A 26,155-nucleotide genomic window follows, 5' to 3' on the forward strand; every position below is an offset into this window, starting at 1 on the left:
CTCTCTACAGTACCCCCTAATGCGTTCCTCTCCCTCTGTCATCCTCTTCACTGCATTCCCCCACACTCTGACCTTTATGTCCTAAACCCGTCTTCTCAACCGTCCGTATTTTCCGTACCAACTCTCTCCCCTCCCCCCCATATTATATCTCCCTCCCTCCATGCTTCTACCCCACCCGTTCCCCTGTCTCTCTCTCTCTCTCTCTCTCTCTCTCTCTCTCTCTCTCTCTCTCCATTTGCTTTTCCTGTACTTGTCAGAACCAGCCTTTCATTTGTCCCATGTTACTTCCGCTCCACCTTCCACTCTTTCCAACCAATTACTCCTCTTCACCTGTTCATTCATCCTCCCTTCACTACCTGCCGCTCCATCATGACCTTCCACCTTCTTTTCCTCTCTCCCTGTCTTTAGCCCCCCCCCCCCTCTCTCTCTCGCACACAGACAGACAGACAGACAGACAGACAGACAGACAGACAGACAGACAGACAGACAGACAGACAGACAGACAGACATGCTGTCCTCAATGCCGGTATGCGTCTATGACACTGGGAAGGAATACGTGTCCAGCATGCATGTTGTTTGGTGTGGGAGGAAAGCCAACGCAAACATGTGGGAGGACATGCAAACTCCACACAGAAAGGTCACCCCGGCCGGCGGTCGAACACAGGAAGGACCTTCTTGTTGAGAAGCAACAGTGCTGCTAACCATGCACTGCACCACCGTGCCCGTGCTGCCACCCTGGTGCTATTTTGTCATCATTGTCACAAAGATATGATGACAAAGCATTTGAGGAACACTTTTATTTAATAGAGTAACATTAATGTCAAAAGGTGTATATAGTCCACAGTCCCGCTGTGGACCGTGTGGGCCGGGGTGAGCGTTTGCTCAGAACATGGAAGGTGTGTCACGCCTTACTTTTGTTGGCTGGCTATGTATGTATGCAGCCATTCTTGGAACCACTGCTGTGGTTTTTCACTCTGCTGCTTACGGCACCACCTAAATCACATGGTGGCTCTTTAGGTTGTGCAGATTGGTCAGCTGCCATATTAACCCATGGGCAGAAAGGGCATGCTTATCACCAGGCACACACACACAGCCAACTGTTACCTGAGCACCTGCTCGAGTGACTTAATTCATAGGAGAAAGTGCCTTATTAATTTCGCTCTTGCCGAACCAAACTGAAAACTGTTCTTGAGTATTTACTATTGTGGAAGGAAATAAGTACCAGAATTAGAAATAGTGTTATTGTGACCTGACTAGACCGGGAAACAGTGATTTTGGGGGGCTGGGGGCGCTCCCAAGCCCCCACCCAAACCGGTTTAACGTGAACTTTGAATTTTCCAAGCGTGCTGTGGCACCAGAGCAACCCCTAAAGCGGCACCCAACTCACTTGAAACCCAATGGTTATATAAGACTTGAGACTTACTTATGACACAGTGCAGTATGCTGGTGTCCATATTTGTCATTAATGGCAATTTATATACTTTTCCATTTAATTATTATTGTTTTTGAGGGACGCTAGCCGGTGGCACGGAATGTGATGATTTGAATGGCTGAGCACGGAATGTGATGTGTATTTTATTTTTGTGTGTTATTTTTTGCTATTTTTACTGTTTATTTTTACAACGAAGTAGCCTATATATAGGGCTTAAGGCCCTCATTTATCAATGGAGTGTAAATTCTGCCTTAAATTTCGAGTGTGGGTTTTGGCATACGGTCACGTCGGCATGGCATTAATGAAGTGATTGAACAGATGATCCCAGCGTATAGCTCCCCGATGTTACAACATGAATAACTGGAATACGACCAAACAACACATGGAAAGCCAATAAGACCATAGCTTAGCCCTCTCGCCTCGCTTGCCTGTCAAGTCTGCGCACGCACGCACACACACACATGCACGCAAGTGTACACTTTGGCACACTGGAAAGAAACACCACTGTGCTTGCCAGTAGGATTATTCCGTGAGGCTACAGCCTTTGTCAAGTAGTAGGCTACATGACTCACATCACAGTTCGTCACAATCGCCATGAATGGAATACGTTTGTATAGGCTATATTAATTTAACCCAGACTTAACCCATTCTGAACGGGCACCCATTTTGGTGTCGGCATCATGTTATGCTTTAGCTATTGAAAAATAGCAGATCTACAAGCTCATATCGCGCCACCGAGTGGCGCGATACGAGCTTGTAGGTCTGCTATTTTTGAAAAATCGAAGAGCGACTGACATTTTTAGAATCTGATCTCAGGTAAGAATGGGTTCATCAGACCAGTGTGTGTCCGGCGGAAACCTCGTATGAATCTGATCTCAGGTCAGAATGGGTTAAGAAGTGCACATGCAGTGCACTGCACGTTAAAGCAGTCACGACCCCCCCTGAGTGGGACTGCCACGGTAATGACGGCACGTTGAAGAGAGCTAGCTGGCAACAGTGACAAGGGAGCCAGAAACTCATAATCAACGTTTATGGCGTGATCACTGATTGATGAATGAATGCATAAATATGGATGAAGGCTGGTGTGTGTGATGGTTGGGATGCATGTCCATGAAAAGATTTAAACAGCGGCGCCCGACCCGGTCCCGACTCCCGAAAATGATCTCGCATAAATGATCTCGCATAAGCGCTCAGCCTATCTGATTCAGATGACCGGACCTGCAATTTATCTGAATGACTTATTTAACCCACTTATTTAAATGGGTGAATGATTAAGCCCCTAACGCCATACCATTGCATATTGTTTTTAATTGTGCGATTTTAATTGCTTGTACAGTTGGAAATCTCCTATCTCATATCGTCGATGCATGCCTTTACAATTTTTTTCCACATGTATAATATTTATTGGTTTTATAGCTAGAGACATTCTAGGAGTGAATACTTACTGTATGTTTAGATGCCTTTCAGCTGCTCAGAAAATGCTGCTCCGCTAGCAGACAAAGCGTACGACAGCGCCCGACCTAACGTGAGTTTTGGCGTATAGGGTACGTCAAAGTCCCGCTGGAATGATAAATGCAGAGAATTGCAGTGATCTTGGCGTGCGCCCATTTGAACCCATTTTGGGCGGGAACCCCTTTTGGTGTTAGCGTTATGTTATGCTTTAGCTATTGAAAAATAGCAGATCTACAAGCTCATAGCGCGCCACCGAGTGGCGCGCTACGAGCTTGTAGGTCTGCTATTTTTGAAAAATCAAAGAACGACTGACATAGAAACATAGCTTTTTCAGAAAACTGTCAGGATGTAGAAGACATTTTTAGAACATGATCTCAGGTCAAAATGGGTTAATCATAATAATAATAATCATCATCTCTCTTCTCCTTCCTCTCTTCTCCGTCACCCTTCCATCCATCCACCCCAGCCTGTGTTCTACAGTTCTGTGTGCGGTGGCTCTCAGGTGACCCTGTCCAGCATGGTGAACCAGACCCGTGCCATGCTGGAGGAGCAGGCCCGCCACCTGCTGACGGAGACGGAGAGGCAGACCATGGGCTACTACGTGGAGGAGTACCGGGACGGACACGTGGGCGTGGAGCAGCTGGTCATGGCCTTGTTCGAGCTGCTCAACACGCACGCAAAGGTCAGTGGTGGGAAAAGTACCACGTTTTAGTCAAAGAAAAGTATCGATATGTGGAAATGCTGTCTGTTATACGAGTAAAAGTCCGGAAATTCAAAATGTACTCGAGTGAGAGTGCAAAAGTATTAGTAGTAGTAGTATAAGTAAGTACTCATTATTATTTTGTTTATTACAATTTGTTGTATAAAAATCCATTTTGAAAATCATATCGACTATTTTCAAATTGCCGAAATGTTTTGTAACAATAATCAAATCCTACAAAGTAAGTACTAACTCAAGTTTTAAAATAAATATAGTGGAGCAAATGTACAATATTTGGATCTGAGATTTGGATCTTTTAGAAGTAAAAGTATTGGAAATTACTCAAGTAACAATCCTTGAGTAAATGTACTTAGTTACTTTACACCACTGGCAAAGGTCAGGGATGAAGGATATCTGTGTGCGGTATACATTACATTTTATGTGTGTGTGTGTGTGTGTGTGTGTGTTATGTTTTAGCACATGTATGGTTTTTCTTTTTTGTTATATATGGCTGCCACCGTTTTTGCCCTATCTTGTAATGCTTTATTCCCTACACACATTCATCACTCGGCTGCCATGTTTTGTGAGACTATCTTTCTAGATTTATGCCAAGGCTTTTTTCCTTGGTGGACTCACCCAATAAAAAGCATGATGTATCAAAAGTGTATTGTTATTCGAATGTCCCAGGAGAAGCTTTCTTGTGTTCTTTACTGGCACTGCTGTGGCCTAATTCATACTTGGTGGTTTCGCTCACCAAAAATAGCTTATCTATAACCCATTTAGGCCTGACAGTTTTCTGTCAGGATTTGCGCCACATTTTCACGATTGAAAAAAGAAATAGCAGACCTACAAGCTCGTAGCGCACCACTCGGTGGCGCGCTATGAGCTTGTAGATCTGCTATTTTTCAATAGCTAGATTATAACATAATGTTTAAAACACCAAAAGGGGTTCCCGCCCAAAATGGGATAAGCATGCGGCGGTGTCACATCGCATCATGAAGCGTTGTGAGCTTGTAGACAGAGCAAAAACTATTATACAACAGTACTGTATCGATAAATCCATTGAGTATACTGGGAAAATATTGTACCACTTACGAGAGATGGCTCTGAACGACATAGTATCGTTTCAGCAGCAATGAAAGCACATGTGTGATAATCACATCGTAAAGGATGAATTGCAAGGTAATTTGGGCTAGCACATGGTGCATGCACAGCGAATTGACAGATCAGTCATTCTCGATCGTGGAATTTTGCGTGTAACCATAAAATGACAGAGAGATGGGAAAAAATAAATAAAAAAGAGGGAGGGTGAAAACTCCACCCAGAGTATTGAACAATATGTCTTTATGCCGCCTGCCTCTAAAATGATCCTGATCATTGTTGGAATGATAAATCCGTTCCAACTGGAGCTATTCAACTTAAAAGCAGTTTAAATGTTTGATGTAACTTCTATTTTGTTTTAAAATCTCACAAATGAAGGTTTTCAACCATGTCTGTGTGTCTGTGTGTGTGTGTGTGTGTGTGTGTGTGTGTGTGTGTGTGTGTGTGTGTGTGTGTGTGTGTGTGTGTGTGTGTGTGTGTGTGTGTGTGTGTGTGTGTGTGTGTGAGAATTTGTCTTGTGTCTGCCTGTATGCTAATCAGCATTTCTGGTGCATTGTGCCTAAAGGGCAATTCTCAAATATTCTTTCAGATTGGTCAACGACAACTATGCTGTTTCTGTGAATAATTGCCTTGCATGGTGCAATTGCCTCCGCCATCGATGAGTCGCGGGCGTGTGCACGAAACCAGCACGCCGTGCGACAATTTCACGGGGCCGTGCCCACATAGCCCCTCGACTTCTCGGCGCGTACAGAAAAAATAAACACTGAAAAATCATTGAAAATGAACTATAGGCGCGTTAAATCACTGCCCGTTTGAAAGGACCTTAAAGCGTCTCGGATAAAGGTGGTATATAAATGCACCATTTATATTTACAATAAATAACCAGGGAATTGTCTCTGCAGTATGTGAGATCAATCCGTCTTATTTCTCCATCTCATGCAGTGACACGCACACGCACACGCACACACACACACAGTCACACACACAGGTCTTTCAAATACAGTCTTGTAACATCTCATCCGACATGCCATTACTCTTCAGTTTTATGTACAATTGACCGTCAACATGTGGAGCCGCAATGTCACACATTGCAAATTACACAGAGCATTGAACACTGACAGAAATGTGTTCATAGAACTCCACAGCCTCTTACATAATTGGAGCTGGGAGGGTCGCGCGCACCGCACCGCACACGGCGCGCACAGCACCGCACACGGCGCACACAGCACCGCACACGGCGCACACAGCACCGCACACGGCGCGCACCGCACCGCACAGCACCGCACAGCACCGCACCGCACACGGCGCACACGGCGCACAGCACCGCACACGGCGCACAGCACCGCACACGGCGCACAGCACCGCACACGGCGCACACGGCGCACAGCAGCGCACACGGCGCACACGGCGCACAGCACCGCACACGGCGCACAGCACCGCACACGGCGCACACGGCGCACCGCACCGCACACGGCGCACACGGCGCACAGCACCGCACACGGCGCACACGGCGCACAGCACCGCACACGGCGCACAGCACCGCACACGGCGCACACGGCGCACAGCACCGCACACGGCGCACAGCACCGCACACGGCGCACACGGCGCACAGCACCGCACACGGCGCACACGGCGCACCGCACCGCACACGGCGCACACGGCGCACAGCACCGCACACGGCGCACACGGCGCACAGCACCGCACACGGCGCACACGGTGCACCGCACCGCACACGGCGCACACGGCACAAACTTCATGTTTTTCCTATAGTGATGACAATATGCCTCGCTACCTTTCAGTGTGTTCACTGCCCAAACAAAGATTTGTCTCCATAGCGCAGCCTGTCACTCTGGTTGCACCTTGATGATGTAATGAGTAATTTACCTTCCCCCATTGCCTGTGCCTTTTCAATTTCATGCACACGCACGCACGCACGCACACACGCACGCACGCACACACCTGGAGATGTGCCTCCTACTGGAGATTTGTGCACCTTTTTGTAGATTTATTTTATATAATATCACACTACTACATAATAGCAAACAAAACATATTGACCCCTACAGTTAGGTACGGCTTCTATAATGCTTGCTTTACTTGTCAAGGACTATATAGGTATAATCTTTTCCACATCGACACGACTTCTCCCCGCAGTTCAACCTGCTGTCTGAGGTTCGAGGCCTGGTGACACCGCAGGATTTGGAGCGCTTCGACGAGCTGGTGCTGCGACGTGAGATCCAGGCGCTGAAGGCCCGGCAGCAGGGCGCGGGAGGAGGAGGAGGGGGCCCGGCCCTCCACACCGACTCGCTGTCCATGGTGTCCTACCCGGACACCCTGACCTCGTCGTCAGCCAGCTACATGACCAACACCACCCTCAGCTCAGCGCGGGTAAGAAGAGCCGTGTTGGGGAAAAGTATTATGGCCTCATAATGTACTTAAAGTATACCAAAAGTAAGCTTTTTGTAAGCTCTGATAATCGCACTGCTCCTGTCCTGAATCTGAAATGGAATCTGCACATTTAAAATCCTCAGGCTTGTTTTTCTTACTGTCTCTGTGTGTGTCTGTCTGTGTGTGTGTGTGTGTGTGTGTGTGTGTGTGTGTGTGTGTGTGTGTGTGTGTGTGTGTGTGTGTGTGTGTGTGTGTGTGTGTGTGTGTGTGTGTGTGTGTGTGTGTACTTTATATTGCAACACACTCGCGTCTGTGTGTGACCCACCCCATATTGGGGTGGGTGCCATGAGATTTGCTTTGCTCCAGGCGATTGTGTTTTTTCTTTTGATGTTAAAGCTGGGATAACTGGCCCTGGCCGTAGCGTAACGGTCTGGGCACCGGACTGGTGATCCAGTCGCAGTGTGCCGCGGGTTCGACTCCCGGACCCGACACGGCCTTTACTGCATGTCATCCCCCCATCTCTCTCCCGTTTCCTGTCAGCCTACTGTCTGTCCCTTCAAAAAAAATCAATAAAAGGCGTAAGCCGCAAAAAAAAAAAAAAAAAAAAAAAAAAGCTGGGATAACGTATTCTTGTGGCTAAAACACCTTTGGGTTCTGGAGAGGATGTAGAAAGATCTGATCAGTGGCTCTGTGTATATAACCAGGGGTTTGCTGCACTGCCCCCAGGCTCTGGAATAGCCTGCCCCTCCCCATTAGATCTGCCTCAGGAAACTCAAATCTTTGCTTCTGGAGGTCCCTGGAACAAAAACATTGTCTGTATTTTCCCCCAAACTTATTGACACTACCCCAAAGATTGACATTTCACAAGCAATGGCCGCTAAGAAGAAAAAACTAACTTTATCAGGTAAAATAGGGTCTGAATTCCCAAAAAGAGGACACGTGCCGGCGTGCGTGCGCGGGAAATAAATACTGGTCGCGGTGGTGGCCAGCGGAGAGTGGGGCTCCTTGGGTGAAACATTGCCAAAGATAGGCTACTCAAAGTTGCTTTATAAATGCTTTGCCAGGTCGTGCTCTGTCAATTTGGCAGAAGAGGTCTCACACCGCAGAGCTGCAGCTGTCTTTGTTTGCCACGGAGATTATACATTCCAGCTTTGCAGTGCAGTGCACTCTGCACGGGATGGAGATCACTGTATCAAGGGCCAGCCCACCAGGTTTATGGCCAGCTTCCACCCGACTACATCTGTTGAACAAGGCATGTCATCAAAGGCTATAGCTTGGGCGCTGGAGACGTGTTTGTGTTCTCTCCTCCGCGTCATCAGTGCCCATACCCGAGGCGGGGTTGACGAAAGGGCCTTTCTGTGTGGAGTTTGCATGTTCTCCCCGTGTCCCCTAGGGTAGGTAATAGGTATACCCTCACAAAAAACATGCAGTAATCCTGGTCTCTAAACTACCTCCCCCTGGCTAGCCGGGGCGCCTGATGGAGGGGAAAGGAACTGGTCGGAATAACGTGTTCCTTCCACGCGCTACGTCCGGCCGGGGAAACTCTCCCCTGTCAGGTGAAAGGAAGCAGCTTGGACTCCTCATGCATAGAAGGAAGCATGAGGTCAATTTATTACATTAGATAATTGACACTGGGTGAAAAAATGGGTTGCAAAATTGTGGGATAAAAAAAATAAGAAAATCAAAGGCTATAGTTTAGACTTTTGCTCTTCCTCATGGACATGGTGTGAATTATATACCAGTGAAAGTGACCTTTTGTGGACTGTGTGGTTGAACCTGACATGCACTGATACTCACCTTAATCTCATGTGCTCTCACTGATATATAGCGTCACAGTCCCGCTCCCATGCATTTTTCCCATAGACATTTCAAAATGACAGAGTAAACCATGCATGCAAGGCACCAACCTGCACATCTGGAGCAATTAGGGGTTCAGTGTCTTGCTCAAGGACACTTCGACACGAACTCTGGTCGAGCCCGGGTTTGAACTGGCAACCTTGTGGTTCCCATCCGGCCACTCTACCCCTGAGCCACTGCCGCCATGTGGCCCCTGGGCCGTCAGTTGCCCATGTGTGGTTTATATCATGAACGGTATCTATACCAGCTGCTATGCGCATGCACCCTCCTATCTTGCGAGCCACCTCACCCTTTATGCCTAAACAATTTTGTTTCTGGACACACCGTACTATTTTAGTAAGATAGGGCCCTGTGTTTGTGTTATAACATCATTTAAATACTGCGTGGATGGATGTGCTATGTGCAATTATGTAGAGACCACCTTGTTTTCTTTTTCTTTCTCCCCCTGGAAACGAAAAATGAAAAACTATTCTGGTCCTGAGATCACAGACAACCTCCACAACTGGTCCCGAGCGAACAGTGCAATGGTGTTGAGAAGTGGCTTTCATGTCGCCAGAAATGTTCTATTTATCTGCCAAACATAAATAATTTATTTAAATAACGTGTGCAAAAATGTGTGCGTGCGTGTATATACTGTATGTATATTCAGAGAGAGAGACATTTTTGATACATTTTGAAACATGATCTATTGTTATTACTGATACTGTTTGACTGCATAAGGCCTGCCACAACATTAACCTACCCCTCCCGTCCTTTATCACATGCTATAGGAAGGACTGCTGTGGCTGATAGATATAATGGAGGTAGGAATCTCTGCCTAGAGTGGTCTGTGCACAAACACTCAAACATACACACAAACACACTCAAACACACTCAAACATACACACAAACACACTCAAACATACACACAAACACACCCAGACATACACACAAACACACCCAAACATACACACAAACACACTCAAACATACACACAAACACACACACACATTCATATGGGTACATAACATAAACATGCATAAACATGCACACACGCACACTGTACGTGTACATAGATCAAATATCAGTGTGGTTTTGTTTGAAGTGAAGTCGTTTGTTTTCCAATGCATGTTTTAGTATAATTTGTTCCCACACCCCTTACTAAGAGAGTGGCAGCAAATGAATATCTAGCCTACTGTGAATGCAGGCTATATTGTTAAACATAAGGTGGTATATTCAAAGAAAGACACTTATCCTTGTGTGCTGTATCCTAAAATGCGCATGCGCACACGCGCGCGTGATTCGTACATCTGGTGATCTACAGTACTCAACATTTTAGTATGCTGCGTGGACGTGTGAGCATTGAGCGTGGGTGTGTGTGTGTGTGTGTGTGTGTGTGTGTGGGTGTGCATGCGTGCGTGCGCACATGAGCGTTTACTGTCCGTGATCTGCACAGTAGCTGCTTCAAATACTGCTTCAAATTGCGTTCAGCCCAGTACGGAGGATAAATCCCCAGTTAATGTATCCATTTGTAACTCAAGTGTACAAAACAATGTAACCAAAGAAGCAACTTGGACTCCTCATGCATAGGAGGAGGCATGAGGTCAGTCCGCTGCCCCCCCAGGTTGGCAGAGGAAGTGTAGCGCCCAGGATTACATTAGATAATTGGCACTGGGTGAAAAAACTGGGTTGCAAAATTGTGGGATAAAATTTATATTAAAAAAAAAAGATATCAAAGGGGGCTTCAGCCCCTGCCCTTTTACCCGTCTGTAAAACAACTGCCCTCTCCAGACCACGAATGCAGCATTTACAATGGTGAAAGAAATGCAAATGCCCTCCTCTCCTTTCCATGCCATGCCGGAAGGCAGCATTCAGGAGAATAGTTATTTTCCCGAAGTCTCCTGAACTAATTTGTTTCGAAATCCACATCGTACACCGCATCTCCAGTAGATAAAGAGTGCAGGGTTGTGCCCCGAAAATAGCTGATCTACAAGCTCTAAACGTGTTGCAACGCGACCCGTTGTGAGCTTGTAGATCTGCTATTTTTGCTATTTTGGGCCAAACGTGCCCACCTCCGTCGCGTGCGTCAAAAAACGAACCGGGGCAATTTTAATGCAGTCACGCAACGCAACGCGGGCAGTGGAGCCACCCTTCATTGATTAAAAAGGGAACTGACTGTGACACGACTGTGACACGACGCTGACGCGCCCATAACACATTATAAACTTTATTATAATGACTTATATCAAGTATTATAATACTTCATAACTTGCTACAGTATGTATTCCATGTTTATAACACATTATAAAAAATCTTATAAGACAATATAATTTTCTCATAAACATTTATAATTATAGTACTTATAATAATAATAATGTAACCTTTATCATAACACATTATAAAGCTTATTATACTGACTTATTAATGTCAAGTATTATAATTCCTATAACACTTTATGTTTGACACTTGCGCTTTCTAGGGTATGATTTGGGTCCCTAAAGATGAATAAAAAATGAATATGGACATCTTTATACTGTCCAATACTTAGATAGGGAGGGGGGTGAAATTATGACAGGTAGTTGCTGCTGTCAAAATATGACCCCCCCAGTAAAAAAACAAACAAAACCACTTTGTAGTACTTATAAGTAATGATAACCTTTATCATAACACATTATAAAGCTTATTTTACTGACTTATTAATGTCAAGTATTATAATTCCTATAACACTTTATGTTTGAAATAGACACTTGTGCTTTCTAGGGTATGATTTTGGTCCTTAAAGATGAATACAAAATGAATATGGACACCTTTATACTGTCCAATACTTGGACAGGGAGGGGGGTGAAATTATGACAGGCAGTTGCTGGTGTCAAAATATGACCCTCTCAGTAGAAAAACCCACTTTGTAGTACTTAATAATGATAACCTTTATCGTAACACATTATAAAGCTTATTATACTGACTTATTAATGTCAAGTATTATAATTCCTATAACACTTTGTTTGAAATAGACACTTTGTTTAAAATAGTCACAAAATATGACCCGCAATAAAAAAAACAGTTAAAGTGTCTCTCTAACTTGTAGCTAAAGCTGTAAAATCATTATAGTGTTTGTTTTTTTAAGTACAATATTTGCCTCTCAGATGTAGAGTGTTGAAAATTGGAAATAAAGTAAAGATCTCCAAATTGTATTTGGTTACTTTCCACCACTGGTAGTTATAGTTGTAGTTACAGTGTCCTTTACAGGCCCACATTTAACCAAGAAAACCCCCCCTGTCTTTAGATCCTTAGTCAGACAAGGAAAAAAGCCATATTAAAAACCCTTGATGGGAAAAGGGAAATCTTTAGGGGGATCACAGAAGAGGGGTTTTGGTTGGTTTATCGTGTTGCTGATCATCACTGGCAACCGAGTGGTTGTGATATATCGTATATTGTAACGCATCAGCGTCAACATCTATATAGCCATGATAAAATCACAATATACCACAGCGTCTCATGTATTATTGCTTAAATAACCGCATGCACACACACACACGCGCACACGCACACGCGCACGCACACACACACACACACACACACACGGCATCAAGGCACAGAATAGATAAGCAGAAGAGCAATCTTTCTCTTGAGTAATCTCTGCCTCAGCTTTCTGGGCATGTGTACATTTGTGTGTGCAACCGTGCACGTATGTTGGTGTGTATCTTGTGTTTGTGCGTGCACATGCTTTTCGTCTCTGTCCTAGAGTAAAACTGTTAATTCAAAAATATAAAAAGTAGCAGATAGACAACCTCAAATGGTGCCACGTTTCAAGCTTGCTATTCTGCGGCTTTTGACACTTTCGTGTGACACTGTATGATCAAGTAGGGTGCGTGTGTGCGCGTGTGTGTTGTTGTTTTGGTCCCACGGGTGACTGCTCCTGCTGCTGTGTAAAAGAGATTAGAGAGCTGGATGGGTGTAGAAAAAACACTGGATTTATTAAAAGCCAGTTACTGTACATAGTAGTCATCCACTTGAAGCCATACGCCGGTGTCGCACATAGAAAATAACAGATCGATAAGCTCACAACGCGCTGCCAATGCAAAGTGTGAATGACGACTCGCCAAGATAACGGACACGTGACCAGTGGTGGAAAAAGTACCCATATTTTTGTATTAAGTGTAAAAGTATCAATAATGCAATTGTAGCAATTATGCCTGATTAATTATGATATTTATAACCACTAAGAATGAATTGATAATGGTTACAAATACACAACGTCTTCTGGTGTGGCCAGGCAAGATTAATACCTAGTTCTTTGATCATTTGCAGTGTCGCTTGCTTATATCAAACATTAGTACAGTAACACAATCATATAACCATTGATTTCCGATCAATTCTGTTTATTATATCGAGACTGATACAAATGAATTTACTTTAAAACAACAGGTCGTGTATAACTTGGTATTGAAAGAGGAGAGAGAGATATACAGAATCACAGATGTCATAGACTCGTTCTCTTTGGCCAAAACCACATTAAATCAAAGCACACAGACCTTTAGACGTGGTGTGGTAATGAGTTTTAGCAATATGGTGCGTCTCTGGTTCTCCTCTGCTTGGCTCAAATCTTCTGGCGGCCAGGGCCTAACTTCAGCGGCAGAGCTATTACTTCACCGGACGTGGGCAACTTCGCTGGCAAAAGCCTTTTGATGTTTACTTCGCCGGGCGTGGGCAACTTCGCTGGCACAGCAATGTCACTTTTTCTCCTTTCCTTCTCCGGCAAGGCAAATGTCACTTTTCCTAGTTTAGAACAGATGTCACGGTTCTGATCCAGGCTAGCAAATGCCTTAGACTGATTGAAGTGTCGGCGCGCGTCTCCCCCGATGGCTCTCCTTGAGCTCCAAATTTGATGTTATCAAAGTCAGTTCGATTGGATTGAAACGATTTTGGTGATTGTCCTGGTCCTTGCCTTTTAGAAAATATCTCGTCAGACTTTCCAAAGTTTGGACTAAACAATCTCCCTTTCTTTTTGAATACAATATTGTCACCGCAAAGTTGTTTTGATATGAACGTATGTATCTAGTAATACGTGTTGAAACAGAAAACAGAGTACACTACCCGTGTTAGGTAGGCAAAGACTTGAAAATAAAACAAATCAACTTCACAGCACAAAAACGAAATAACACTCTCAATAAAATCACTGCTTGGGACTAAGGAGCCCAAATAAAAACTAACTTTCCCGTGGTGGGTATTGCTAGTTAAACCTTCCTGCCCAGTGTAAGCTCCGCCCCCTTTCCGCATGCGCTGGTGCTGTCACGTGAGAGGGACAGATATAGAGTGGGGGGGAAGACAGAAAGAGATATGGTATGAGAGGAGTGGAGGTAGTTAAACAGTAGATTACAGTACACTATATTTTAATAGGTTGAGAATTCCTGTATTCTAGAGTTCCCAGGGTGAAATCACAAGTAATCCCTTTGATGTGGTTGTATCTTTACTTTCCCATGTAGATTTTGCAGAGGGACAGAGTTCCTTGTTGTGTGAGTCTCAGCACCTGGTGTTATTCATCACCCTCTTTGAAGCATTGGTCTCCTGTTGACCAGACTAGTGGACGCTAGTAGGTCAATTTGTCAGAGAAAGGGAGAAGAGTCAGCTCTTTTCCAAATAACGTTGCTGTAAATGTGCGGGATTAAAGGTCGAGGCCTCTGGGTACAGTTGAGGCCCTGGCTCCTCTATCTGCCTCAGACCTACAGGCGACTTCCAGCCGATCCATCACCAAAATGATGGGTCCGCTAATTCCAAATATGTTGGTGAATGTGTTTTAACTTTAGAAGGAGAGTTGCCTCATCTCTCCGGGTGTGGTGTCCTGCGCAGTGAAACATTGGTCCCTGGACGATGTCCTTATACGCATATGGACAGAGGTCCAGTCCACTCAGATGAGTGGAGATATTTGAGGGCATGTCTACTACAAATCCCCCATCGGCAAACTCATGAAAGTTTCCTTTCCTGATTTTGGCGAAACCAAGGACGGCCGAAAAGGTCTACAGCACTTAATTCAATGTCATGCACTTTGATCATATGGTTTATGGCAAAGAGAACATTCTAAACCTTCATGTCTAGCTTCAATAGAGTGAAAGAAAGAGAGAGAATGTGAGGTAGATTATACTGTAAACACGTGACTTTGAGGTAGTGTAAATACTAAGTGCACGAGGACTAATGGTGAACTTTACTCAATTGGAGACGCAACCATTAAGCTTGATTACATGAAAAGTTGCGCATTTTTAAAATGGAAAGTTATACAGAGGATTTTTATTTTTATATGAAGACACAAGGCCTTTAGTTGTTATGGATCGGTGATGTTTAGGTCTCAGTGACATTGGCATTGGTGGCCTTCAGACGGTTGTCACGGGAGAGGAGGGTCTGATTTTCGACCAACCTTTTTGTGGCTATCCGGAACGTACCGAAACGTCTCACGGCCCAGCAGGTGACAGCAATTACCACTATGTAGCTGAGAATTAGAAGCGCAAACAGCATGGAGTCTGGGGTGGACCATGAGGAGCCCACGAGAGTTAGCACGCTGGTGCTTACGTACGGTGTAGTTTTAAGGGCTTGGTCTAAAGCAGTGAGATCAACCTTTTGGATTCCTGTCTGGACCAATTTGTCAGTGGCTGGATCAATCACTACCTTGTGGTTTTGAAAGAAATCCGACATTTCTATGTCGGAGTCGTAGATATCCTCTGGTAGGTGGTACAGTACCAGATCATCTACTTGAACCAGAGTGTTTTCAGGAATATAGAGCAGAAACGTTTGGTTCGGGAGATCTACTTTTGTGGAGGTGTCGTGCAGTTCATATCGCACTGTGGCCACTAGAGAGGAGGTGTGGATTAACCACTGGTCCCCCAAGATCTCTGCTTGAGTTTCGGAGACTTGGCTCCTTGGTGTGAGTTCTGCTCGGCATTTTGACTGGTCGGGCATAGACTGAAGGCCACAGATCCCGTTAGTTGAGTCGGATATGAATGGTTTTGAGGGACAGAGGTAGTGGGCTTCTTTTGTCAAAGTGCATAGATTCAGATTGGGTGCCAGGTATAGGCCTGGACTTGTGTCATGATATGCCACCACTGGTGGCGTCATGATCCTGACGTGGGTGTCCCCTTCCCAGGAACCAACGTTGACTACATCCTTCATGCGATAGATGTTTTTTTCGTCGATTACGGGGAGTGTGAGGAGAAACACAAGCTCTCCTCTCTGGGGGTCTACTGACAAGGTGATTGCACCACCCAAAGAGTAGGCAAGGTGGCCTTGGAGATCACTTGGTTTTTCTCCGGTGCTTTTCTCGATAATTCTTTTCACCAAGGATAGAGGGGTGAGGTAAGGAGGAATTCTTCCTATAGCTAGGGAGTCTATGGACGAGCTAACCTCTCTAAGGAAATCAGTCATAAGCATGCTGGTTATGCTGGAGTGCGCCATGTCGACTCCCAATAGTTTTTGGTTTGCTAGCATGCCACGGGCGGTCTTATTCAGGAGGTCAGACTGAGAGTTTAGTAAGATTATGGTGTCTCTAAGCGTTGCCCCGACAGTGTGAATTTGATCGCTCTGAAAGTTTACTGCCTGTCTGAGGGCAGGGAGGTCACGTTGAATTTCACCGACTTGTTTTCTCAGGGTCTTGATACTTATTGCATTCATGCTTGTGGCTCCGAGATTGAAAAGAGTACCGAATATATTTGCTACCGTAAGTAGCGCCCCTACAAAGCGCTTTTTCCGGACGGGAAGTCCCTTTTTCTGTTCTTCGCGAGTGCCAGAGTGTACGGTGTGTCCCGTGAGGTCCTCGCGTGTTACTGTGACCTTTTCCAATTGGGTTAGCATGTGAGTGATGTCTTCGCTAGCGTGTTGTAAGATGTCTTCAATCCAGATTTGTCCTTCCGGTTCCAACTTCTTTTTGAGGGCAACGGTACTAAGGTGTTTTTGGTACAGCATTGTGGCGTTGAGTTGTGTGTAGACTTTCTGGGTGATGGTCTTGCAGTTGGTTATCAGGAGCCCCTGCTGCTCTCGTAAGGCTATTCCCGCGTCGGGGCCTGATTTGAACATTGGTTGTGCCGTTGTTGTGGTTATGATCATGCACAATATTGCACATAACAGGTAATCCATCCTGGAACAGACCACAAACGGTTTTGATTAGTGGGTTGTTATATTGTTAAACATAAACACAGAAAAAGATAATAATAATAGACCATTGTTTAATCTACACAATGCTATTATTCACACGTGATTAATGGCTTTCTTAGTGGTTCATGCAATTAAATTGGGTACTTGTGCTGCCCATTAAGAGGTTAATTTCTTTTAATCAGACGGTGATTCTTGCACGTCTGGTTTCTCAAATCTCTTGGGCGGCTTGTGGGGTCGGATTTGGTTTCTATGGACCCATTTGAGTATTTGGTTTTGTCCTCTTTTTATTAGGATCCTATAGGCAACAGGAGAAAGCTTTTCGACTATCTCGTAAGGCCCGGACCAGTGTGGTAGGAATTTCTTTGAAAGTTCCCCCGTTTGGGTTCGCGGGACGAAGATGTAGTACCATACTTTATCTCCTTTCTGCAGTTCGTCGGTCGATGCCTGTTTATCATAGTACGCTTTTCGTCCTATTGCGGTGGCTTGCAGATGTTTTTGCGCAAATGAGAATGCATATTTCAAATGTGCGTTTAGATCCGTTAGGTACTGGTGCGTGGTATATGCCGTAGCTAGATTGAGGTCTCCCGGTTGGTACAGTAGGTGTAGTGGGAGAGTCATTTGTCGCCCAGTCATTAACTCGAAAGGCGATACTCCTGTCGAAGTATGGGGCGTCGCTCTCATTGCCATTAGTACTAATGGGAGTTTGACGTCCCAGTCTTTTTGGTTTTCTGCTACGAACTTTTTTAGGATGGTGATTACACTTTTATTAGCTCGTTCCACTAATCCCGAGCTCTCAGGGTGATAGCTGATATGGAACTTGCATTTAATTCCCAGCAGCTTCCATATCTCTTTCATTATGTCTGCGGTGAAATGGGTTCCTCTATCGCAGTCAATAGAGACTGGGAGGCCAAATCTTGTAAAGAGATGGTTGAGTAAGAGGTGAGCAGTTGTCTGTGCCGTGTTATTTCTTGCTGGAAAGCATTCTATCCATTTGGTAAAGTTGCAAACTACATTAAGAATGTATCTCGAGCCCCTAGACGAGGGAATAAACGCGCCCATCCAGTCAATCTGAATGTGTGACCATGGGAACGTGACTCCCCTACTTTGAAGTGGTGCTCTGAAGTTTGGGTTAACGGGTTGGAACTGACAGCAAGTTAAACACCCTTTCACATAGTCGGAAACATCTTTGTGCATTTCAGGCCAGAATACCACTTGTCGTAAATGATCCAGAGTTGATTTCACTCCCCTGTGGCCTGCTGTTGGTAGATCATGGGCTATTGACATCATTATCCCCCTCTGTGCCCGTGAAACCACGAGACGAGGAGAATGGGAATCATCGGGCACATACACCAGGAGACCATCGACCAGATGCAGGTGGTGTTTAACTGCCACCAACTGGCGCAGGTCGGAGGAAGCCTCCATTTCGTCCGCGGAGACAGGTGGTGCACAGGGATCAGACAGAATGTGACACATTCTGGAAATATCCTTGTCCGCGGCCTGTGCTGAGGTTAAATCCTCGGACAGGACTGATGCGGACGTTGATCGCCGGGCTCGCGGGGGAGGTATTGGAAGATCTGAATCTGTTGCAGTCTTGCGAGCCGTAGCGGCTTGGTGACGCGTTAAAACCGAGATCGTAGGGATCGGAATATCGCCTTGTTGGTCGTCCTGGAATTCCCAGAGACGACCCGTTAGAGCCGCTTCCTTTGCTAGAGAGTCAGCGAGATCGTTATAGGTTTTGTCAGCGCCCGGGAGGCGTGAGTGACCTCTGACCTTCTTCCAGTAAACCTGCATGTCCATGGACATGACCAAACGGTCGCATGCCATAATAAGGTCTTTATGCTTGACTGGTTTGCGTGCTGCTGTTATAAAGTCGTTCTGCTTCCAGACGGGTAGATGGCACGTGAAACTCAAACGTGCATAGTTGGAATCTGTGCACAAAACGAATTCACGCACGTCATGGTTAGCAGCACATTGAAGAGCAATCAAAACCGCAGCTACTTCTGCGTATTGTGAAGTCATGGGGCCCAATTTGTAACCTTGGGGTCCAATTGGGTCGTTCTTAACCCACAACACGCCAGCACCTGCCAGTCGTTGTTCTGGGTGGGAGTAGGAACATCCGTCGACATACGCCATGCGCATGTCTTGACACACATTTTCATCATAATAATGATGGTTCGTGGGGAGGAGGGCTACGGGTACATAGGGAGTGTTGATAACCTCCGTTGGGTCCTGGGTGCATCTTGTGCACGTTGCAAGTCCCGCGCCCAAAAGTGCCCTATTGTTCTGGGCATATTGAACCTCGATGTTGTGGGACTGAAACGCCATGAGCCATGTTGCAATACGTGCGTTTGTAACCACCCCTTCTCGTATACGTTGACTGTTCAAGAAGGAGACAGGTTGATGACATGTTTCTATAATTATTTTCTGTCCACTGACACAGTCGGAAAAATGCGTTACGGCCCAGACCGCCGCGAAAAGCGCTTTCTCGCAGTCCGAGAACTTTTGCTCCGCAGGGCTGAGCATTTTGCTGGCGTAAGCCACCACACGCTTATCCTGATCATAGACCTGGTAGAGACCAGCGCTCAGACAATGGGCTGAGTAGCCTATTTCAAGATAGAAAGTCTTGTCTATGTTAGGATACGCGAGGCAAGGTGCCGAACATAATTGTTTCTTCAAGATTTTTACTGCTTCAGTGTGGACGTCCGTCCATACAAAGGGGGCGTCTTTCTTCAGGAGTTCTGTAAGGGGTCGCGCAATGTCGGCATAGCCCTCAATGAACTGCCTGGAGTAGTTGCATACGCCTAAGAAGCTACGGACCTCGGTGAGGTTGGTTGGGTCCTTGAGACCTTGAATTCCCTGGACCCGCTTGGCCTGAGGCGAGATTCCCCCAGGTCCTATCGTAAGTCCGACGTAGTTGACCTTTTGGCGGAACCATTGTGCCTTTGTAATTGATATCTTGGCCCCCGCGGTTGAGAGCTGAGTCAGTACATAGTCAATCTCGGTCAAGTGGTCTTCTGCAGTCTTTGTTCGTATCAATATGTCGTCCACAAAGATCACTGTTCCACGCGTTGAAGCATCAGGGCAGGCCTTATTCAGGAAGATATTAAATTCCTGAGGACTATTACAAAATCCGAAAGGAAGTCTGTTCCAAGTGAATTGTCTGTTGCCAAAGGTGAAAGCCAGACGAGACTGGGAACTTTTCTCGACGCAGATTGTCCAGAAACCTTGACTAATATCCAATGCCGTAAAGAATTTTGCATCCCTAACCTTGGGGAGCTCCTGTTCCAGTCGCGTCATTGGCCATCTGGATAACGGTACCTGCTTATTTAAAGCTCGGTAATCTACAGTCAGGCGCCAGCGAGTTTCAGAGCACGAATCTGATGGTGCCTTCTTTACCGGCCATATAGGTGAATTAAAGACTGACTGGCACTGACGAATTATCCCCCTCTCCAAGAGTTCCTCAATAATTTTCCGCACAGGTTCTTGGGAAGCCAGTGGGATCTTATATTGACGGACAAAGGTTGGGGGTGCGTCTGGTTTAGTGGGAATACGGACTGTATGAATGTCCGTTTTCCCACAATCTAAAGAGTCTCGTGCAAAGATCTTGCCATGCTTATAGAGCAAAAGGTGGAAACGGTGCCTGATATCTTCCTTTTCAGCGCCTTCAGTTGAAGAGAGAACTTCCTGCACCTGTGACTCAAAACCCGGGTATGGCTCACTTTCGCCCGGGGGCGGTGTGGCGGTAGGGCTCTGAGGCACAGTAGGGCCTGAGGCATCTAGGCTGTAGATCACCATATGGTCTTTGTCATCTAGCCCGATTCTCCCAACTGATTCTGGTTCAATTGGGAACAGAGAGGCGATAGTTATCAGACCTGTGGGCATGGTATATGCAGCGTCAGGAGTAGTTCTATATGGTTGAAGGAATCGCGGAAGTTTTCCTATAACCGGTATGGTCAATCCTAAGTCACACAGCCTAGTACTGACCAGTGAGCCTAAAGGAGTAGAAGGTGGTATGACAATGTCATCCTGGGTGTAGTTATCTACCAACAGATAGAAAGTTCGGCCAACCACCTCCATAATGGGAATGTCCACTAGGGAAAGACCCAAGCCCAGCAGCACATTTGAAGGTTGGAAAGCCACAGTAGGCTGTTCCAGGCACTGTCCTGGAAGGAGAGCAAGTTGGATCGAGACTTCCGTTGTTCTAGCCGGAATGATGACCTCTTTTACGTTCCTGGTTATGCAAACTTCAGGAATAGTCTGTCCCGAAGTTAACTGGCCAATGGAGTATCGGCACGGAGCGGTCTGTCCCTTGGTCCTTGACCAAAGCATCCCATTCAGTGTGTCTAACACTATAGCCATCCTTATGGCGAGATCTGCTCCTATATACAGGTCACACGGGAGGTCTGGCACCACAAGGAAAGCATGCAGGCAGTGCAAACTTTCCCAATCAAAATTGAGGGCGCAGATACCTTCTGCTATAGCCGTGGTTGGTTGTGGCGTTCCTAATTGGAAACGGAAAGACTTTGGAACAAATTCAAGCTCCCATCTCAGGCTCCTCAGTTTTTCGAAGAGTTCCAAGCTAATTGCCGATTTTTCGGACCAAAGTGCAAGGACTACGTTAGTCACTTGTGCCTGGTTGAGTCGTACTCCACCCATGACTGCTGGGCAGTAAGTTTCAGGATGGCCTGTCCGGTTCTCTCCTAACTTGCATAAGTATGATCGGGGAGAATCCAAAGTGTCAGGTGCCTTAGTGGTCCCTCCTGTAGCAGTGGTCCCTACGGGGTCACTGGGTATCCCTGCGCTCATGGGCAGAGAGCCTGGAACATGGAGTGTCTGTGATCCAGGCTAGCAAATGCCTTAGACTGATTGAAGTGTCGGCGCGCGTCTCCCCCGATGGCTCTCCTTGAGCTCCAAATTTGATGTTATCAAAGTCAGTTCGATTGGATTGAAACGATTTTGGTGATTGTCCTGGTCCTTGCCTTTTAGAAAATATCTCGTCAGACTTTCCAAAGTTTGGACTAAACAATCTCCCTTTCTTTTTTAATACAATATTGTCACCGCAAAGTTGTTTTGATATGAACGTATGTATCTAGTAATACGTGTTGAAACAGAAAACAGAGTACACTACCCGTGTTAGGTAGGCAAAGACTTGAAAATAAAACAAATCAACTTCACAGCACAAAAACGAAATAACACTCTCAATAAAATCACTGCTTGGGACTAAGGAGCCCAAATAAAAACTAACTTTCCCGTGGTGGGTATTGCTAGTTAAACCTTCCTGCCCAGTGTAAGCTCCGCCCCCTTTCCGCATGCGCTGGTGCTGTCACGTGAGAGGGACAGATATAGAGTGGGGGGGAAGACAGAAAGAGATATGGTATGAGAGGAGTGGAGGTAGTTAAACAGTAGATTACAGTACACTATATTTTAATAGGTTGAGAATTCCTGTATTCTAGAGTTCCCAGGGTGAAATCACAAGTAATCCCTTTGATGTGGTTGTATCTTTACTTTCCCATGTAGATTTTGCAGAGGGACAGAGTTCCTTGTTGTGTGAGTCTCAGCACCTGGTGTTATTCATCACCCTCTTTGAAGCATTGGTCTCCTGTTGACCAGACTAGTGGACGCTAGTAGGTCAATTTGTCAGAGAAAGGGAGAAGAGTCAGCTCTTTTCCAAATAACGTTGCTGTAAATGTGCGGGATTAAAGGTCGAGGCCTCTGGGTACAGTTGAGGCCCTGGCTCCTCTATCTGCCTCAGACCTACAGGCGACTTCCAGCCGATCCATCACCAAAATGATGGGTCCGCTAATTCCAAATATGTTGGTGAATGTGTTTTAACTTTAGAAGGAGAGTTGCCTCATCTCTCCGGGTGTGGTGTCCTGCGCAGTGAAACATTGGTCCCTGGACGATGTCCTTATACGCATATGGACAGAGGTCCAGTCCACTCAGATGAGTGGAGATATTTGAGGGCATGTCTACTACACAATGTAGAAAGATTCTGTTACAACAAGTAAAAGTCTAAATTTACTTGAGTAAAAGTACAAAAGTACTGGCTTCAATTTATTTATTTTTTGCTTTTGTTAACTGACTCTAAAAGTGTGAAAGACATGTCTTTCATCTCATTTCAGCTGCTCTTTAAGAATGGTTTCACTAGGAAAGACCAAGCATCAGACATGAGAACCTTTTAAGTTGTTTATTGAATAGACGTGGAGTATGGTCGTTTATGGGCGCGTCGCATGCAGAGCGTGAAACGTGCGGCATAAACGGCCACGGCATGGGAAGACATTAGGGAAGCCAACATGGTCGTCTAAGTCATCGCCACACGCAAGCGTGTAGCGTGCGGCTTAAATGGCCAGGGGAGGGGGATGCCATTAAAGGTGCCGGCATGATCATCATGCAAGCGTGAAGCGTGTGGCTTAGGTGGTCAGGGCAGGAATGACATGTGGGGCGCCGGCGTAATCATCCAGGGGCATCACTACACGCGAACATGTAGCATGCAGCTTGGATTGTCAGGTTCGGGGGGAGGATGCCATTAGAGGTGCCAGATACTTTGGCTTAGGGGTCGAGGTGAGAGCCTGTGCGACAGTGTAGAAACCCCCTCTGGAACCTGCAGAGAAGTAGAAGAAAAAAGGGAGGGAGACTGGAAACTATGCACGCCGCCATTTTTTCAACTTGCATTTAAATACCCCCAGTGATTGGTGAGGTAGGAGTGGCCGGCCTGGTGGAGGTGGGTGAGTGGTTGGCACGGGTGGCACACGGTGGAGTTGACAGTGGCTGGTGAGTTGTGCTTGGTCGTCTTCTGCTTGGGCAAACCTCCCGAACCTCAGTTGTTCCAACTCCATAAAGTGTTGTTTATATACTGAAGAACTGTAAATGACGGTGGAATGAGGGCTGAGGAGGTTCCAGGAGGGTTGCTCACCCAGGAAGGAGTCTTATAGGCGTAGAGTCATCATGCATCTTCGTCACTCAGATGGTGGCTACTGGCATGAAAAAACATGGAGCTTCTGGGTCCTTTGGGTTGGGTTTAAGTAGCACCCGTGAGTGCCAAGCGAGGAGGAGTAATGGCGCAGTTCACCGCCTCCCGAACATCAGTTGTCCCAACTCCATCATTAGAGCTGAATTGATGGGCCTTGTGTTTAGTTTTAGACTCGGGGTTTAATGAAGGGCTGTGCTGCTCTAAACCTACTCCGAAAGCACTCAAAAGGCTGCAGAAAATGGTCTCCTCTGTCCTCTCCATCATGATCCAAGCCCCCAGGGAGGCTCGCCAACGTTGACGCGCTCAGCCCTACTGGTCAGTGGTGGGACTGCAGGCGGAGCCGTGGATTTATTAATTTTTTTAAGATATTTTTTTTGCGGCTTACGCCTTTTATTGATTTTTTAAGGGACAGATAGTAGGCTGACAGGAAACGGGAGAGAGATGGGGGGATGACATGCAGTAAAGGCCGTGTCGGGTTCGGGAGTCGAACCCGCGGCACACCGCGACTGGATCACCAGTCCGGTGCCCAGACCGTTATGCTACGGCCTGGGCCGGAGCCGTGGATTTATGACTAGGAAACCGTGTGCAGCTGGGCTTTAACATTGAGCACTAGTTTGCACTTCCGCATTTTGGGCACCAACTTTTGTTGCCCAAAGCTGTCGCTCCGGTTCGGTCTCTATCCTTGTATTACTCTATGATCATGATGGCAGGAATAGCCCACCAAAAATCCAGAGCCATGGATTCCATTGATGCTATGTTATGCAACGGCATGCACCTTTTCATCAAGAAGATATAATAGCCGGAAGTGTGTACGTGCGTGCGTGCAAGTCGGCCTCTGTGCGCTCTTTGTCCACAATTGGGTGTGTAATTGGGTGTGTAATTGGGTGTGCGTAGGTGTCTGTGCGTGGCTTTCCGCCATGCCTTGCATGTAGCACCCCAAGCACTGAGTTTGACAACGAAATGGTAAAAAAAAGAATACCAACTTCTCTGCTCGGAGAAATGGAACACAGACCCAAACTAATTTTAAAAAAAGAAAAGGAAAAAGAAAACCCCAACACATGTGTGTGTAACATCCGGTAAACAATCATTCGCCCTGTTTCACCTCATCAATCTCGTTCTCAACTCCTCGCCTGTCTCTCTGTCTGTCTGCCTCCACCCGTGCCCTTTCAATACCTCTGTTTCTCATCTATCCCTTTCTCTCCCGCTCTCTTTATATTTGCCTTGTACTAACCCCGTCCCTGTCTCTCTCCCCGCCTGTCTTCGTCCCCCCCTGTCTCTCTACCTCACCCCTTGTCTCCGACGCTGTCTCCCTCCCGACCTCCCTCCCTCCCTCCCTCCCTCCCTCCCTCCCTCCCTCCCTCCCTCTCCCTGTCTCTCTCCCTCCCTCCCCCTCCCTGTCTCTCCACCTCTCAACCCTGTCTTCTTTGTCTCCCTTCCTCCCTCTCTCCTTCCCTCCCTGTCTCTCTGCATCCCCGTCTCTCCCTCCCTTTCTCCATCTCCTCAGAATGACAGCGTGGTGGAGAGTAACGGGGAGGATCCGTCTGAGAGTTTGGACACGCTGCTTCCTGACATCTCTCTGGTGAGAAGCAACACTCACAGTCCCCAAGCTGAGCCTGATTAAGATGGACACACCACAGCACCTGGAGGAGAGGGCTGGGTGGGGAGGGAGGGAAATGGCAATTTCTCTCAAAGAGAGGAAAGAAGAGGTGGATGGAGGGTGCTGGCAAAGAGAGGAGGATGAGGGATGGACACCAAGAGAGTGAGCGAGAGAGAAATGTGTAGGGGCTGACAGAGATGGGGTAGAATGGAGGAAAGGGGGAAATAAGGAAAATAGTGATGGATGGAAGAACGAGAGAGGGAGGGGCAGAGAGGTAGAGCAACAGAGATGGATGGCTCTGGAAGGCATGTCATTGTGCACAGCAGAGGTGACGGAGACTCGCCTTTAAGGTGGCAGTTAGGAGGAAGGGAGGAACCAAGGCACGGTGTCACTTTAGCCTTCCCTTATCTCTCCATTCCTCTGTGTGGAAAGATGTGACAGGACACACAGACACACACACACACACACACACACACACACACACACACACACACACACAGTCTACAATTCTCTTTCCTTTCAGTCTCTGTAAGAAAGTGGAAGA

General features: G+C 46.4%; 1 protein-coding gene across 2 annotated transcripts in view; it reads left to right on the top strand.

Moving 5' to 3' along the window:
- The window catches only part of whrna (whirlin a), a 181,474-nt gene that overhangs the window by 136,568 nt on the left and 18,751 nt on the right, over window positions 1-26,155 (top strand). Inside the window, exons 6-9 of one of the 2 annotated variants that reach the window (XM_083793195.1) lie at window positions 3,351-3,566; window positions 6,839-7,072; window positions 9,700-9,732; window positions 25,519-25,593. In XM_083793195.1, the coding sequence (XP_083649321.1) occupies window positions 3,351-3,566; window positions 6,839-7,072; window positions 9,700-9,732; window positions 25,519-25,593 (558 nt within the window). The remainder of the gene's footprint in view (window positions 1-3,350; window positions 3,567-6,838; window positions 7,073-9,699; window positions 9,733-25,518; window positions 25,594-26,155) is intronic. The other variant, XM_083793196.1, reaches the window with a different exon arrangement.

This window comes from Protomyctophum parallelum (assembly GCF_964188405.1).
Source record: "Protomyctophum parallelum genome assembly, chromosome: 21".
NCBI lineage: Eukaryota > Metazoa > Chordata > Actinopteri > Myctophiformes > Myctophidae > Protomyctophum > Protomyctophum parallelum.